The sequence below is a fragment of the Castor canadensis genome, chromosome 2 (genome assembly GCF_047511655.1).
Source record: "Castor canadensis chromosome 2, mCasCan1.hap1v2, whole genome shotgun sequence".
Classification (NCBI taxonomy): Eukaryota; Metazoa; Chordata; class Mammalia; order Rodentia; family Castoridae; genus Castor; species Castor canadensis.
Genome location: NC_133387.1, coordinates 142,077,365 through 142,094,747, shown reverse-complemented (window position 1 = coordinate 142,094,747; position 17,383 = coordinate 142,077,365). Strand labels below are relative to the sequence as shown.

Below are 17,383 nucleotides of genomic sequence, written 5' to 3'. Positions count from 1 at the left end.
CTAACCTTACCGGAAGTCTAATCATAGGGCTGGAGAGAGGACAGATCCCCTCATCCTTGAGTCTCAGCAAAGGAGCAGGGATGTCAGTAATTGTGGCTCTGTGCTCAATTTGACTTGCACTGAGAAATTCATTTGCAGGCATCCTGATAGTGGCTCCCAGCCACATCCCAGTACAGGAACAGCCTGAAGTGTAGGCTCAAGGGTTAGTGGTCTTAGAACCAGACTTGCTACACTGTCTTCATCATGACCTTGAACATGGTCTTTCAAGAGAAGAGAAGAAACTGTATCCAGTTACCTGGTCCCAAGATCTTTAAGTAGAAGGCTGAAGTGTAGCCTTGCTTCCTCTTCTTCCCAATGCCCTCTGCGTACACGAGCACCCCTGCCCTCCCTTCCCCTACCCTCCTTTGCCCTCACTGGTACACAAGAGCAGGGGCCTCTCTGTCCTCCTTCTCACTGCAGCTGTGGGGAGGCCCTCCTTTGCTTCTCTTTGCCTGTAAGGTTTCTCTCTTCCCCTCAGTCCCACTGTCTCACTGCCATTCTTTTCCCCCCAAGGCCAGCTAGGTTCCTTTGCAGCGCTGTGTGTCTCCGGTTTTCTAATTGGCCATCGTTTCTTGTGAGGGTTTTGATCATATTCCATCCTTATCCAAGAGATGGGGCTAAGGGTGCGTGGAGCTGGGATTCCTTTCTGATACTGAGGATCCAAAGTCCAGGATCTCCTCACCTGAGAAAATTACAGCTTCTGTCTCCTGTCTGGCCTTGCCTTTTAAAAAAGAAAAAGTGCTTTGCAAATAGGCTAAGAGGGGGGCAGGTGGCACCTGTGTATTTTTGCCAAGAAAGGACCCAAGCTGAATTCCTCAAAGAGAGAAGAAACCCCTGTGTATTCAGGCGCTGCATCAAGTGCAGAAGAGCAAGAACCCCTGTCGCAGTCACAGGCTCCTAGAAGCAGGGCTACCCATCAGCTGTGATCCCCGTTGGCTCTCTCTCTTTCTCTCTCTCTGCCCCAGACTTGAAGCCCCGCGGCGTGGTGGTGAACATGATCCCTGGGCTGCCGGCTCACATCCTGTTCATGTGCGTGCGCTATGCAGACTCTCTGAATGACGCCGACATGCTCAAGTCCCTCATGAACAGTGCCATTAACGGCATCAAGCAGGTGGTGAAGGTAGGGCCGCCTTTGACATCGGCCTCGGCAGGATGTCTGCTTTGGGAGCACCTGTGGAATGACCAGATGCCCCTTCTTTGCCCATCCTTCATCTCAGTCTTTGCTGAGCCACACGATTCCTCAGGCCAGTTCGAGACCCAACTGGGGAAGGAATTCGAGCTGTTAGGGAAAGAGCAGTGTCCAAGGACCTGCAACCTGGTAACCACCACCTACCACCTCTGTCTCCCTTGGTGAGATTTCCAACTATGAATGATACATGTTCCATCAGTGTAGTGAGCATGAATGAGAGGATCAGGAAGGACTGAAAAACTACTCATCCCTTCCTTCTGTTGGCAAGTTTAACTCTCCCTCCTAAAACCATATTGTATGCAGTTATTCCCTGCCCAGAAATGAAGATGAGCTGTGTGTTCATGAAGTAGTAGTAAGGCTAAGATGTGTAGCTGAGAGATGCCTCCTCACCTCCCCCAAATACGCAAGAATTGAAGAAGACAGAGGGCTTTTCTTTGCCCCTAGCCATTCCATAATGAGCCATCCAGGTTGGAGGGCAGCTGTGTTCCACATGGTCACACAGAACCCAGGTTCCTTCCAGCTTTCTGAATGCCATTCCCTGGGACACGGTCCTTGTAAGAATGGTTGCATAACTAGACAAGCAGCAGTCTGTTCCTGATAGGAAGGAGCCCACCGTGTGACACAGAAAGACCACTTATGTGTAGTGCACATATCAGAAATTATTAACCAAATTCTTTACCAGCAATCTCTTTATGGTGTGAGCAGTGGACAGTGATTAAAAAAAAAAAAAACAGCAATGACAAAGAGCAGGGTTATGTGAAGGCTGATATAACAGTAAAATGAAGTTGATTGCTAACTTCTTTTTACTAAAAGACATAATCCTAAAACCATTCTTGGGCTGATGGCGTGGCGCAAGCGGTAAGAGTGCCTGCATAGCAAGCAGGGGCCCTGATTTCAAACCCCAGAATGGCCAAAAAGGGGAAAAAAAAAAAAAAAGAGCACAGCATAATCCTAAAACCATTCTTAGCTTACTAGATAATTTTTCCTGAAAACTTTCAGGTGATGAATGACTGCAACTAAGCAACAAAGACTTTATGACCAGGACTAGATCCCTTGCTCACAGGGACAGTATCTCTGTATAAAGATCTCTCTGCTACTGCTGGTTCAACCTGGCATCTCGGGCTAGCCAGCTTCCAGAGCATGGCAGGGTGGTTGATGTAACTCAAAGCAAGACGTTCTGCTCTTGTGAGTGTGGAAATTCCATTACCCACAGTAAATAGAGTTGGTACCAAACCTGTTTTCTCTTTCTATAAAATCACCATCCAGTTCAGATACATAAGTCCAGGTTCACATGGGGTTCACATGGGAAGGGAGAAATAAAATATAGATCCAATATTTTTGTACTTCTTCATAATAGAAGCACTGTTTTTGTTTGTTTGTTTATAGATATTGGCTTATTGTTTACTTTTTTTGAGGTACTGGGATTTGAACTCAGGGCCTCACATTTGCTAGGCAGGTGCTCTACTGCTTGAGCTACTCTGCCAGCAGAAGCACTGTTTGATAATGGGAATATATGCATAACTTAGTTGGAGGAACATCTGCCTCACTTTTAGCAAAATATGTGTTCTAGAAGAGTTAAATCATATTTTAAATACTCTGGTAAGATGGAAGAATAAAAACAGAAGATGTATGAGAGGTCAAAGTATGGTAATTCTCCACTTCCCCCCAAAAATTATTTATATCAAGGATTAGTTCTTTATCTGGAGTTAAATTAAGTGAGATTTGTTTTGTGCTTGATGCTTTGTAGTTACTGTCATGATGGGAGCCACCAGATAAGTGTTTTTGGAAGGGACTTCTATAAATTGATATTTTCCCTATCCATGTGTTCGTAGAGTAGATTTTCTTTCTTCTTTTTTCCATTTTTGTTAGGATATATTTGTCATGCAGGGGGATTCATTGAGACAATTCCAAGTAGCCTTACACAGTACATTGGTTGGATCGCCCTCACCAGCTCCCCCAACCCCATACACACACAACTCCCATAAGTGGATTTTCTTAAGACACAAGACAGTCATTTTGTTCCAGCCATAGACACAGTATTTGTCTCCTCTTGCTGCTCTGAAACTGTCAGATGCATGTATGAGAAGTAAAAACCTGTTCTCACTAGCATCTTTGATCTCACCCTCTCTCTGGCTCCCTCCCTCTGCCTTTGTGCTTAAGGGCCTGCCCCCAACCTGCCCCATCACAGGCACAGCTCTTTAAAACAAAGCTTGCTTGGCTCAGGTTCTTTGTTCAGCCCCTGTTCCTATTCCTCCAGCCCCTGCCCAACAACACGCTTACACCAGGGCCTCCATCACATCTGTTCCTCACTCCATCAGTCTGCCGAAAGCTGCCAGTGCCTCCTCTTGCCAAATCTGATGGCACCACTTTCATTTTCACTCTTCTGAAGTTGACTGGAGCATTTGCACCACCATCTCCTTGAAACATTCCTCCCTCGTCTTCCAAACCCCAGCACTGTCCAAGTTTTCCTTCGATGAACATGCCTCTAACTTCTTGCTGCTTCCTGTCTTCCTGCCCCCGGAGCAGGGGTGCTCTCCTCAGCAATCCTAGACTAGAGCTGGAGATGGAAACCCCCGCCCTCCTCCAGGGGCAGATCCGCCCCAGTTCCCCATATCACTCCACCCTCTGAGTGTCTGTAGCACAGTCTGTGCCAGTCATTTCGGACATGACCACCTATGTAACTACGCCCTGTGTGATCTGAGCAAGGGCAAGACCTGCCTTTCTCACGTGCTCCTGCAGTGCCTGCTTCAGCCTTCAGAGCTGATGACATAACTGCATAGAAACGGTCACAAAATGCAACCTACCACATAAATGTAAGTATTCTCATTATGCCATAAATATCATGAAAGTTCTAGTGAACAAAAGGGAAGTGTCGAAGAATCCACTAGTCTCAAGGCCCTCGAACCCCGGCCAGGAGGCAGGAGTACCTTCCATTTTACCTGGCGTGTCTTGGAGCCAATTCACGTCCCAGAATCTGTGCCACTGGACTCTAAGGTCAGCAGCTTCCTAGGTGTGGTTCGCCACGACACATTTGAGGTTCGTTACCCAAACCTTGGGCCCATCCTGGCTTCCTCTTTTCCTCATACCATGTGTTCAACCCAGTAGCAAAGCACATTAGTTCTGTCTTCACAGCTTACACAGAGTGCCTAACCTCTCCTCACTCTCTGTTGCTACCACCCTCCACCATCCCACACCTGCAGGAGCCTCCTATAGGTCTCAGCTTCAGCCCAGGAGGCAGGATGCCTCAAGTGAGAGTGACCTCATGTCCCTCCTTGCTTGAAGCTCCCAGGGTTTCAGGGCTGCTCAATGAGAAAGTCAAGGTCCCTCCTCGGCCCCTGATCTCAGCATACTAATTGTCCTTGAACATTCAAGCTGACCTCTGGGCCTTGGGTGTTACTCAAATGTCTAGATGGGCCACCCCATCTAGGATTGCCTTATTTTTCTCCTTAGCATTTACCATGGTCTCACCTGCTGTATATTTTAGTAAGTTATCTGATTTTCTTGCCCCCCTAGAAAGGAAACTCAGCAAGGCAGGATTTTTTTGTGTATTCTACCGCTGTATCCATAGTACAGTTACTGAACATAGTAGGTGCTTAATAAATGCTATGGAATGGGGAAAAAAAGAAAGATTAATACTAAGGAGGAGGAGATTGAGAGGGTAGCAGTTCAAGGCCAGCTGCATAAACTTAGTGAGACTTTATCTGAACCAGGTGGCACCCACCCGACCTGTCGTCCCAGCTACACAGAAAGCATAGGTAGGAGGATCGGCCCAGGGCAGAAAGTGTGAGACACCGTCTAAAAAAGCAACCTAAAAAAACATGGCCAGAGGTGTGGCTCAAGTGAACGAGTACTTGCCTAGCAAACACAAGGACCTGAGTTCAAACCCCAGTACTACAAAAGAAGAAAAATTAATATCAGTCAAAAGCCTACCAACTAACCAAGCAGGTAAGCGATATCTGCTCTTGGCTAAGACGCACCAGTAATCCAACATTATCTTTTCTTGTTTTTAAGGACCATTCAGAAGACTTTGAGATGCTGTCCTTTTGGCTTTCCAATACTTGCCACTTCCTCAACTGCCTGAAGCAGTACAGTGGAGAAGAGGTAGGGATCCTGGCTGCCAGACTGTGACCTCCTCGGGACTCAGAGCTCACAGTGGGACAGGGACAATCTCTGTGCTGAGTTTCTGGCTTCCTCTTCACCCTGGAGGTCCTGTGTGCATCACAGGCAAGAGACTTCTAGAAGCTGAGACCTTAGACTTAGTACTAAGCCTTGGTTTCCTCAACTTTGAAATCAATAGGAAGATTAGATGATCTTGATTTTCCTTCGGGTTGGGACATTCTCAAGTTTTTAGTACTGTGACTCTAAAATATAGCCTCTAGTTCAACATGCTTATTTTTTGCTGGCTATTCTCTCTAGAAGATTCTGATCTTCCCTAATCTGTAAATAGATTTTCTTTGCATTCCAACTCTCAGGTGCTGGCGTCATGAAGGAGTTTTTCCTGCTGAAGAACTCACAAAGTTTTTCTTTGAACTAAAATAACAAAGTGGTCTTTCAGGGTTTTCTCAGCTCTCTAAAATGATTGTACTGTTTTACAGTCCTGTCAGCCGTGTATGACGCTTCTAATGCCTCATGCTTTGGCCAACACTTGGTGTCGACATTTTGTTATTTACCAATATTATGTGTTTAAAATGATACCTTGTGGCTTAAGTTGCATTTACTTGATTTCTGGTGAAGTCATGCATCATTTCAGGGGCTTCTTGGTCCTTTGCACTTCCTTTTAAATTCCTAATCACATCCTTTCTACATGTTTCTTTGGATTGGTTTTTGCCTCTTTTTTATTTCTTTTCTTTTCTTTTTTTTTTTTTTTTTTTCAGTACTAGGTTTGAACTCAAGGCCTTGTGCTTGCTAGGCAGGAGTTCTACCACTTGAGCCACACCCCCAGTCCTTTTTTAATTTAGTTATTTTTGGGATAGGGTCTTGAGTTTTTGCCTGGGATCCTAGCCATGCCTCCCAAGTAGCTGGGATTACAGGCATATGCCACCATGCCTGGTTTGTTTGTTGAGATGGGTTTTACTAACTTTCCCCCGACTCCTGGGCTGGTGTCAACATGTGTTCCTCCAGATCTCTGCTTCCCAAGTAGCTGGGATTACAGCCACTGTGTCGGTCCTGTGACGTAGGGAGGTCTTTGCATATCATGGGTAAACTGCGATCTGTCTTCTGATTTTCTTTATGGAGTCCTTTGTCATATGGTGTTTGAATTTTGATGTACTTAAATCCATCAGTCCTGTTCTTTTATGATTTGTGTCTTATTTAAGATATTTTTCTCTATCCTGAGGTCATGAATATGTTCCCTTATAACATCTTATAGTTCCGATTTGGAGTTCACGATAATTTTTTTGTCTATCCAAAATTGGTGCGATTATTTATTGATCCTAAACAATATGTGAGGTTATGACCTCATATCTTCTGTGTGGATAGTTGTCCCAGTGGAGAGAAAAGACAATGAATTATAAATGTAATCCTGTCAGTTCTATAAAACTAAAGGAGAAATAAGCAAAGAAAATCCAACCTCTGACTAAAAAGAGTACAGTAGGGCAAGGATGGGACAGGAAGTCACAGACAGATCCATCCAGTCAACAGACTGGCATCTGAGACAGTAATGGAAGACGATATTACTCCATGGCATTCATTTTATGATACTTTCTTTGTGCCCTGCAGCCACACATAGAATGTTCTTTTCCTAACTACATAATTTTTCAATTACTTATTTTTATTTCTAAAATTTCTGTTGTTCCTTTTTACTTGATTCTTAATTTTTTTTCTTTTATGTCTTGTTTTACTTTGTTGTTGTTGTTGTTTTTGAGACAGGGTCTCATTATGCAGCCCAGGCTGGCCTTGAACTCATGATCATCCTACCTCAGCCTCCTAAGTGCTGGGATTATAGGAATGTGTCACCACACCCAGCCTTCTTTTATCCTTTGAACACATTAAATACGTGGGGCTGCTATACCAAAATACCCCAGACTCGGTAACTTAAACAACAGAAATTTATTTCCTCACAGTTCTGGAGACTAGATCTGGGTGCGAGCATGGTTGGCTCTTGGTGATGAATCTCTTCCTCACTTTCAGATTGCCACTTCTTCTCCCTGGGCCTTTGCTTGGTGCACATGGGCTTGAGGAGGAGACAGACAGAAGGAGAGAGGGTAGAGCTCTGTGATATGTCTTTTTAAGAGGACACTAATCTATCAGGTCAGGGCCCCATCTTTCTGATGTAATTTAACCTTAATTATTTCCTTAGAGGATCCTTCTCCAAGTACAGTCTTACTGTATTAGGAGACTAGCATGTCCACATAAGAATGAGGGGAGATGGACAAACATTCAGCCCACAAAGCACATTTTAAAGATTTCAGATTGGTCTGTGTCTTGTAATTATACAGTTATTGCATCTACTGACCTCTTGCAGCAGTTGGTTTCCTTGGGTGCATTCGGTTTTTTCTGTGAGCTTCCCTGGGAGTTGTCTTCCATGTAGTCCTGGGCTCTGGGGACACATAGTCATAGGGAAGTGGACACAGTATAAATGACTGAGCTCATGCAAGAAACCAGTGTTATTTTTTCTTACAGAAAATAAATAGTATCCCAAACTTTAAGAACAAATCAGACATTAAGTTTTAAGGTGCAAGAGTTATATTAGATGCCCATGATGACAACATTAGTATAAGTAGTGTTTTAATTTCCTGCCTGCCTGTGGTAATTAATTTGCTCAAAATGGCTTTCAGGAATTCATGAAGCATAACAGTCTGCAGCAGAATAAGAACTGCTTGAACAACTTCGACCTTTCTGAATACAGACAGATTCTTAGTGATGTGGCTATACGAATTTATCATCAATTCATTATCATAATGGAAAATAACATCCAACCAATGATAGGTAAGAAGAGTGATGACCAAAAAGTATGCATGGTAACACTGACTTTTTAAGGCATAAAAACTTGATGTATAGAATGTATGATTATGAGTAATATAGTTAAAAAAAAAACAAGAAAACATGATTGCATACATGTCTGCCTTTCCATTCTTTGCTTCCTTAAAATGATTCTATAAAGAGTAGTACCAAGTTGATAGTTTTCTTTCTGTAAGGATGATTCATCCCAAAGGAAAAGAGCTGGGAGAACTTCCCCAGTTTACATGGGACTTTTACCTCCTATGTGGCTATTTCCAGGGCTAAGCCAAGTATGTCTGAAATCCTAAAGTCCCATTCAAATTCTTGTTCACTCTCTGCCCTCACCTCCCCCCACTCCTCCCCCCCCCCCCCCCCCCCGCTCCTTCCCCCATTTCCTGAAACTTCAATACCTTAGGCTTTAAGTGGTCACTGCTAAGCAGCTCTTTCCTATAAGAGGAGCTGTGAACCGTGGGCTGTATCCTCTGACCCTCCACAAACTGAGGTGTCCCCAAATCCCTGGTTCTTTTCCTTTCTCTGTCCCTGCTGCCCCCACTGGTCTTGTGTGATGCGTCCCCTTTCCTGGAACAGAGGCCTCCCTCCCTCCCTCTCTCCCTGCAGTGCCTGGCCTGCTGGAGTATGAGAGTCTGCAGGGCATTTCCGGCCTAAAGCCCACAGGCTTCCGGAAGCGCTCGTCCAGCATAGACGACACAGATGCCTACACCATGACATCAGTCCTGCAACAGCTGAGCTACTTCTACAGTACCATGTGCCAGAACGGCCTGGACCCTGAGTTGGTGAGGCAGGCCGTGAAGCAGCTGTTCTTCTTGATTGGGGCAGTCACCCTCAACAGCCTCTTCCTGCGCAAGGACATGTGCTCTTGCAGGAAGGGGATGCAGATCAGGTAAAACCTGCAGATACTGCTGCCTAGAAGTCCAGCCTCACCTGCCTGACCCTCCTGCTGCATGGCCCCCAGATGGCTGTGCTGTGGGGTGTGCAGGTCACTCAGGGAGCCTCAGAGGTGCCTGCCCCTACCCACCTCTCACACCACACCATACCCACTTGGCACTCTGGTCTAGTGGCTCCAACTGACAACTAGTAATTGTGTATTTTAAATTCTGGCCTTCCACGGTCACCATACATTCAACCAGTACTGACCACCTTCCCTGAATAGCACTGCTAGGTGGAGAACACAGGATAAAGTGCAAAAGCTGGTGGCATCCCGCTCTTGAGAGGCACAAAACAGGTCAATAACAATTGAAGCAACTCTGATTATGTCATAACCAAGTGGTGTAGGAAGTGCTTCAGAAATAAGAGATAGTGTGGGCAGAAGAACTGAGGAAGTCAGACTTGTGTGTTTGCATGGTAAAGCTAAGGGAGACTCCCTTTTCAGGCAAGGGAACTGGGCTGAGGCCAAGTGGTGGAGCTGAGAGGAGACCCTGCTCCACTTTTGCCTACTTGAAGCAGAGTCTATATGGGGAGCAGTGGGATCAAGGGAGAGAGATAGGTTGGATCAGACTGGGAGGCTCCAGAATGCCAGGTGAAGGTATTTGGGGTTCATCCTCAAAATACAGTTTTGAGGTTTGGGATGTAGAACGCTTGCCTAGCACACCCAATGCCAAGTTTGATCCTAGCACCAAAAAGAAAAGACAAAAAAAAGCCAAATATACAGTTTTGAGGTGTGTCAACCCTGGGTTTCATTGGGTGTAGTGGAACAGACCTGATCCTGGAAAAACTGGGAGATTTTCAAACTGATTCTTTATTTGCTTCTGTCATGAACTATAAAGGTAATGCCTCATGTGGAACTTTATCTCATAATCACCACATGAGCACTTTTTACAGCAAATTTCATTGTGGCTACTTTGCCAGTGATCTTTGATTTAAAAGCATAAAACAAAAAAACAGTTGGGCTGCTGGGCTGGGCACCTGTGGGTCACTCTGTAATCCTAGCTATTTGGGAGACTGAGATGGGGAACATCATGGTTGCAAGTCACCCAAGCAAACAGTTCACGAGACCATGAGAGCCATCTCCAAAATAAAAACAGAGCAAAAAGACTGGAGGTGTGGCTCAAGTGGTAGAGTGCCTGCTTTGCAGGCATGAAGCCTGAGTTCAAATCCCAGTCCCACCAAGAAAAAAAAAAAAGGAAGGGAAGTTCTTTGAGAAATAGAAAATGTGGCCCAAGTAAATACATTGCTCTCTGGCCTGAGGGAATGTGAAAAAAATATAAAAACCATCAATTTAAGACTTGACGGGCAGGTAGGATTTCAACAGACCCAGAATTAGTTGACTGAGCATGGCAGAAGGGAAGGAAGACTAAAGGCAGGATAGCAATAGCCCCCTAGAGTGTCCCCACCAGGGGTGGGAGTAGAACCTCTAAAGACTGGCCAGAGAAAGAAGATGGAGGCCAGGCAAGTAGTGCCTGACTCAGTCCCTCAGCAGCCACCACAAGGCTTTAAAGTGTGAGGTCAGTTTCTTTAATAGTTGCAGGACTGTTCAGGTTACAGGTTTCGTTTCAGGTGAGCTTGGGTTGTTTGTGATTTTGAGGCATTGGTCCATTTCAGGTGAGTGTTTGAGCTGACGTCTGTAGAGGTGTCTGTAATATATCCTGATTCCCCTTCTAATGTCTGCAGGATTTGTAGTGATAAGCCCCTCTCCACACCTGGCACTGGTAGTCTGTGTCTTTTTCCCTTGGTCAGTCTTGCTAGAGGTGTATCAGAATTGTTGATCTTTTCAAAGAACTAGAGTTTTGCTTATTTCATTGACTTTTCTCCATGCTCTGTTTTAAATTTATTTGATTTCTGAGATGCCATGGTTATGCTTTGTATATATTTTATGCTTCCTTTTCTAGCATCTTAAAGTAGAAGTTTTGATGACTTTGAGACCTTTCTTCTTTTTCTACCAAAAACATTCAGTGCTATAAATTGCCTCTAAGCACTACAATAGCTCCATCTCACAAATTTTGATATGTTATATTTTCATTTTTGTTCAGTTGGAAATCTTTTCTAATTTCCTCTGAGCCTTTTTCTTTCACCCATGGTTACTTAGAGGTGTGTTAATTTCTAAGTGTTTGGAAACTTTCTTGTTATCTTCCTGTTATTGATTTTATAGTTTCATTCCATGTGGTCACAAAACACACTTTCTCAGTCAAACTCAGAAAGAAGAGGGTCGAGAGTGGTGGTGCACATTTGTAATCCCAGCTACTCAGGAAATAGAAGTAGAAGTATCCCAGTCCAAAGCCAGCCAGGGCAAAAGCAAAGACCCTATTTAAAAATAAACTAAAGCAAAAAAAGCTGGGTACACGGCTCAACTGGTAGAGGTCTTGCCTAGCAAGTGCAACACTCTGAGTTCAAACTCCAGTATGGAAGATCAAAAAGAAAGAAAAAAATAGGAAGTAGAATAATGACTCCCAGACACTAAGGGATTATGATACTAGAGTGACCAAACGTCCCACCTTACTGAGGACTTTCCCAGTTGTATTTCTAAATATTTTTTACAGTTAACAAGCACAATTTGCATGATTTCAATTCTTTTAAACTTGTTAAGGTTTGCTTTTATGACCCAGAATATGGCCCATTTTTATGAATATTCCATTTTCAGTTAGAAAGAAGGTGTTTTGTGTTATTGGGTTGAATGTCATAAAAATGTCAAATAGTTCCTTGATAAATATGTTTAGTTTTGTCTCCTTGCTGATTTTCTACTAGTTCTGTTAATTACTGAGAGAAATGTTAAAGTCTCCAGCTATACTTATAGGTTTGTTTATATGTTTCTTTCAATCTGTCAGTTTCTGCTTGCTGTATTTTGAATATGTGTTGTTATGTGCATGCATGTTAAGAATTGTTACATCATCTTAGTGAATTTGAACCTCCCATCATTACATTGTGTTCCTCTCTGTCTCTCCCTGGTAACTATCTCCTCCCTAAAGTCTTCTTTGTCTGAAATTATTATAGGCACTCCAGATTTCTTTTATCTTCATTCTTTTGTTTTCTTTTCTCTTCTTTCCTTTCTATCTCTTTTTTTTTCTTTCATCGAGGTCTTGCTATGTAGTACAGACTGGCTTTGAACCCATGATCTTCCTACCACAGCCTTCCCAGTGCTGGGATTACAGATGTACACCTCTCACTCCAGTCTCAATTAGTATTTTCATAGTACATTTTTTCATCTGTTTACTTTTAACTACATATATATATATATATATATATATATATATATATTTCAAGTGAGTTTCTTGTAGGCATTATACATTGGGGCCTTACTTCTTCTTAAATTAAGTCTGACAATCTAGACCACTTTAATTTAATCTAATTGTTTGTATATTGAGGTTTAAGTCTACCATTTTATTATTTTCTCTTTGTTCCTCCTGGTTTTTTTCCTCTTATTTCCTTTTTCTGACTTTTGTGTTATTTGAATGTATGTTAGTATCCCTTTCTAATCTATCCGTTGTATTTTTACTGTATCTCTGTATCATTTTTTAGTGGCTGCTCTAGGGATTTAGAGTATACACACCTAATTTTTCACAGTCTGTTTAGAATCGCTCTTACCTTGTCAGGAGGAGTGTAAACCTCTTGCCACCCCTTGGCCCTCCCCACCTCATGGTATGAGTGTCTTACAGATGATAAGGATGGTGACTAAGAGCTGGTTGTCTGACTCCCTCTCCTCGTGTTACAAATGACCTTGTCCCCAGGCTCTCAGTGAGCTCTGCTACCTTCGGGGACACTGAGGGTTTGGCACCCTTCGTTTCCTGAGCTGTTCACTGTCCCTCTGGGTATCACTCCAGGTGCAACATCAGCTACTTAGAAGAATGGCTTAAAGATAAGAACTTGATAAACAGCTTAGCCAAGGAGACACTGGAACCCCTCTCGCAGGCAGCCTGGCTGCTCCAGGTCAAGAAGACCACTGACAGCGATGCAGAGGAGATCTACGAGCACTGTTCCTCCCTGTCGGCTGTGCAGGTGACCGGCTTGCCCAGTGGCTCCCTGGATCTCTGGGGGCAGATCCTTATAACTGACATGGCTTTTCCTGCCTTAGCCAGCCGTGGGTGCCCCTGCCTCTATTAATGTGCAAACCACTTTAATCTCCCACGACCCACCCTTTTACATAATAAGTGTTTTTTAGATACTGACTCTAGGCCGTGAGACACAAACATGTACATGGTATTTTCTTGCCCACTAAACTCACAGGTGTATATGTGAGTGAGTGGGAGGCAGGGAGGCCGAAGGTTGGGGGGGGGGTCACTCATTGCAATCTAATTATGTGATTTATCCTTCCTGCCCTCTATGTTCTTATTCCCTGACTTTCTCTTAGGAATGGATAACCCATAGTGCCTAAAATTTATACTGTAAATTTATACTGAAATTACAGTTTAAAAGAACCACCTGTGGTTCCTAACATCCCCAAACATCCACAACTATTATTTCATGATCAGTGTTGTTCTTTTTTATGTTACATAATGTTCACAGATCATAAAGATCCTTAACTCATACACACCGATAGATGACTTCGAGAAAAGAGTGACTCCATCCTTTGTTCGCAAAGTACAGGTGAGATCCTTAAGGACGTGCTTTTTCATTTTACTTGAGACAAAATTAATATGATAAAATCAAAGATTAAAGCACATTTATCACACATACAAATAAAAGACACCCAGCTCAAAAGCAGCAAGCATTTCTCCAGTTTTCAGAATCCATTTTAGTCCTGCTGGGAAGGGGATGGAAACACCCAAACCAGTACTCAGGGCCGTGAGCCTCCAGCCCATCTTGTTTCTGCTCAGTCTTGGAATGTGGTGCACACTGGCAGAGCTGAACAGAAACAATCCCTGAAGTGTTTCCTTCAACGAACTAGGGCAGCAGTTCCCCCATTGGGTTCAAGGACCCCTGGGGGCTCTTGAGACCCTTCCAGGGGGTCTTCGGGTCCCCTCCTTTTTGCAAAGGCTTATCTGTGAGAGGCAGGATTTTCTTCATGTGCTCCAACCAAAATAGCATAGCACAACAGATTAATGCAGAAGCAGATATAGCTTATATATAAGTCTTATGTTAAGTCAGACATTAAAGAGATTTATAGGAATATAAAACAGTATTATGTCTTACTAAATCTTTTTGCTTTGGAAAATTATTTTTCAATGAAACTATTATGTTTGACATGCATGAGTTTATTATTTTCCTGAGTTAATGAATATTTTAAGTGATTTTTTTAATTACTAATATGGTATAAACATCAATAGTTACACCCACATATGCAAATGCTCTTTGAGTCCTCATCTTTTTTAAAGGAGTCCTGAGACCAAAGGGTTTGCAAACCACTGAGTGAACAGGAAGATGGGTTCTATAAAATATAAGACTTGAGAACTACTCATGTTTGGCCTTAGAATTATGTCATGAGAATACAAAGGAATAAAAACAAGATTTACACTCCATCCATCCTGTGACAAATTAACTTCTGGAGTGAAAGAGAGCAAGTAAGTGTTCATGAGAGCTGACTAAGGAGGCCTCGTTATAGACTCATCCCTGGCAACTGTGCTTCTCAGCAGCCCCGTGTCACATCAACCTGATTTTCAAAGGTCTCCGAGTCGACCTCCAAGTCACAGTAGAGCAGAATGCACTGGTTTTCTCACTTTCTTCTCCCCTGGTTCTAATTTCAGGCTCTCCTGAATAACCGGGGTGACTCATCGCAGCTGATGCTGGATACCAAATATCTCTTCCAAGTCACGTTTCCTTTTACCGCCTCCCCACACGCTCTGGAAATGATCCAGATCCCCAGCAGTTTCAAGCTAGGTTTTCTTAACAGATTATAGCAGGGAACAGGTCCAGCCCACTCCCAGGCCTGAGTGAAGGTCAAAGGTGAAGGACATAGCTTACTTTCTAGGACTGGAAATGCTTTGGAATGTAATTTAAGGAAGAAAATCGAGTTCTCGCCAAGGGCCACACCTTGTGTCAGTCACTGTGGTTCTGCTGAGAGTCTGTAAAAATCAGCACACACCAACTGTGGGCAGAAAGGCCCTATCTCACTTCAGAATCTCAGCTGGCTTTAATGTAACTCCTGGAAGGCCCACATTTTCTTCCAGATGTCTTTGGTCTATTCTGTCTTGTGATGGAGCTTCCTCTCCAGGAGTGAGGTCTGGGATACACTGACTCCCAGGGCTTTAAGGTTCCTGTGATGCTCAGGGACATTTATGAAGCCACAGGGGTTCAATGGCTCTGTCTTCCAGGAAATAATCCCATTTGGCCACCAGACCCCCCAAAGTCCTCTTGCCCCATGCTGCTTGTGGGAGGATTCAGTGATTATTAAAATCACCCTTGCATTAAAATAGAAATATATAGATATATTTTGTGCTAGTCACCTCTAATTTTTATGAGTATACACAATCTGAAATTAACCATTAGAAGTACTTTATGTATATATTTATTTAAAATGAATATATTATCATAGCTTAATTGCCGTGTCATTTATCATCTTCTCTTAAAGAACATTTCTTTAAATAGTATCAGCCAGATAATTTCCATAATTTAGTATTTAGGGCTGGGAATGTATCGACTGAGTGGTGGAGTGCTTGCCCAGGTTGTATCCCCAGCACCACAAATAATAATAACGATGATAAAAAATTAAAAGGCAAACAAGGTTTTTCTCTATTTAATTAGCATTCTAATATATTTTTTAATTTTGTAAATTTTCTCATAAAAGTGACTTAAGACTTGTATCCATCCATTCCTCCCTCTGAGAAATCTGTGTTTCCCACATTTTATAAGAACTGTCTATTCCTTATCCCTCAAACCTTCTCATTCCTTCCTGTGAGATCACAAAATGAGCAGTCCTTGCCTGTGACCTATGACCCCATCACTTTCTGCACCAACCAGAAATCTCAACCACTCTGTTTCTGACAGTCATGGGCAATAGCTGAGCATCTACAGACACGAAGCTCAGGAGTGGGAATGATAACATGATTGTAATGTAGCCTCACCCAACTAATCAATAAATTTAAAATGATTTACTTTAGTTCATTTCAGTGCATTGCATATGAAACAATGAAAAGTAGAACTTTACAGTAATAAAATAACCAGATGAATTGGGTCAGATTCTTTCAATTGTAAAGATTATGTCTCTTTGGTGCACAAGTTTTCTGTCCTTCTTTAAAGGTCATACTGAAAGATATTAGAATACTGGTAGATTCAGAATGTCTCATTTGAAGTATATAAAAATGTTTAGAGGCCAGATATGGTGGTACACAAGTTTAATTCCAGCTAATCAGGAGGTGGAGATAAGAAGATCATGATCCTAGATCAGTCCCAGGCAAAAGTACAAGACCCTATGTGAAAAATAAACTAAAGCAGAAAGGGCTGGGGGTGTGTGGCTGAAGTGGTAGAGCAAAGGCCCTGAGATCAACCCCAGTACACAATAAATAAATAAATATGTTCAGAGAGGGAGTAAACATATCGTAAGTGCTGCTCAGGCTGTGTTTCCATGGGGCTCCCAGATTTCATAAGAATGAGGGGCTACTACTATTCACAATAGCCAAGATATGGAAACAGCCAAGATGTTGTATTTTTAAAGTATATTCACTTCTTGCTCACAGCATTGCTATGCCAATACAGTATACACAAAATTCATGTATTTATTTATAATGAAAGACTTAAGTAATTTCCTGACTTTAAATTTTTTCCATTCAGTAGGAGAAAATATTTGCCAGCTACACAATCAGACAAAGGACTGATAACCAGAATATATAGGGAACTTAAAAAACTAAATTCTCCCAAAACTAATGAACCAATAAAGAAATGGGCAAGTTAACTAAACAGAACCTTCTCAAAAGAAGAAATTCAAATGGCCAAAAAACACATGAAAAAATGCTCACCATCTCTAGTAATAAAGGAAATGCAAATTAAAACCACACTAAGATTCCACCTCACCCCTGTTAGAATAGCCATCATTAGCAACACCACCAACAACAGGTGTTGGCGAGGATGCGGGGGAAAAGGAACCCTCTTACACAGCTGGTGGGAATGTAAACTAGTACAACCACTCTGGAAAAAAATTTGGAGGCTACTTAAAAAGCTAAACATTGATCTACCATTCGATCCAGCAATACCACTCTTGGGGATATACCCAAAAGAATGTGACACAGGTTACTCCAGAGGCACCTGCACACCCATGTTTATTGAAGCACTATTCACAATAGTCAAGTTATGGCAACAGCCAAGATGCCCCACTACTGACGAATGGATTAAGAA

General features: G+C 42.8%; 1 protein-coding gene and 1 long non-coding RNA gene across 4 annotated transcripts in view; one reads left to right on the top strand and one right to left on the bottom strand.

The window, feature by feature from the left end:
* Positions 1-16,151, top strand: part of Myo5c (myosin VC) — an 87,407-nt gene extending 71,256 nt beyond the window's left edge. For all 3 annotated transcript variants that reach the window (XM_074065961.1, XM_074065962.1, XM_020178143.2), the window contains 7 exons: positions 1,005-1,159; positions 5,240-5,329; positions 8,005-8,155; positions 8,786-9,068; positions 12,940-13,114; positions 13,622-13,702; positions 14,800-16,151. In XM_074065961.1, coding sequence (XP_073922062.1) covers positions 1,005-1,159; positions 5,240-5,329; positions 8,005-8,155; positions 8,786-9,068; positions 12,940-13,114; positions 13,622-13,702; positions 14,800-14,952 — 1,088 coding nt within the window. In that variant the 3' untranslated portion in view covers positions 14,953-16,151. The remainder of the gene's footprint in view (positions 1-1,004; positions 1,160-5,239; positions 5,330-8,004; positions 8,156-8,785; positions 9,069-12,939; positions 13,115-13,621; positions 13,703-14,799) is intronic.
* Positions 7,294-8,818, bottom strand: LOC141420816 (uncharacterized). Its single transcript, XR_012445478.1, has 3 exons — positions 8,578-8,818; positions 7,683-7,766; positions 7,294-7,400 (listed from the first exon to the last, which is right to left on the bottom strand). It is a non-coding gene; the product is annotated as an uncharacterized lncRNA (long non-coding RNA).
* Positions 16,152-17,383: the final 1,232 nt, after the last annotated feature.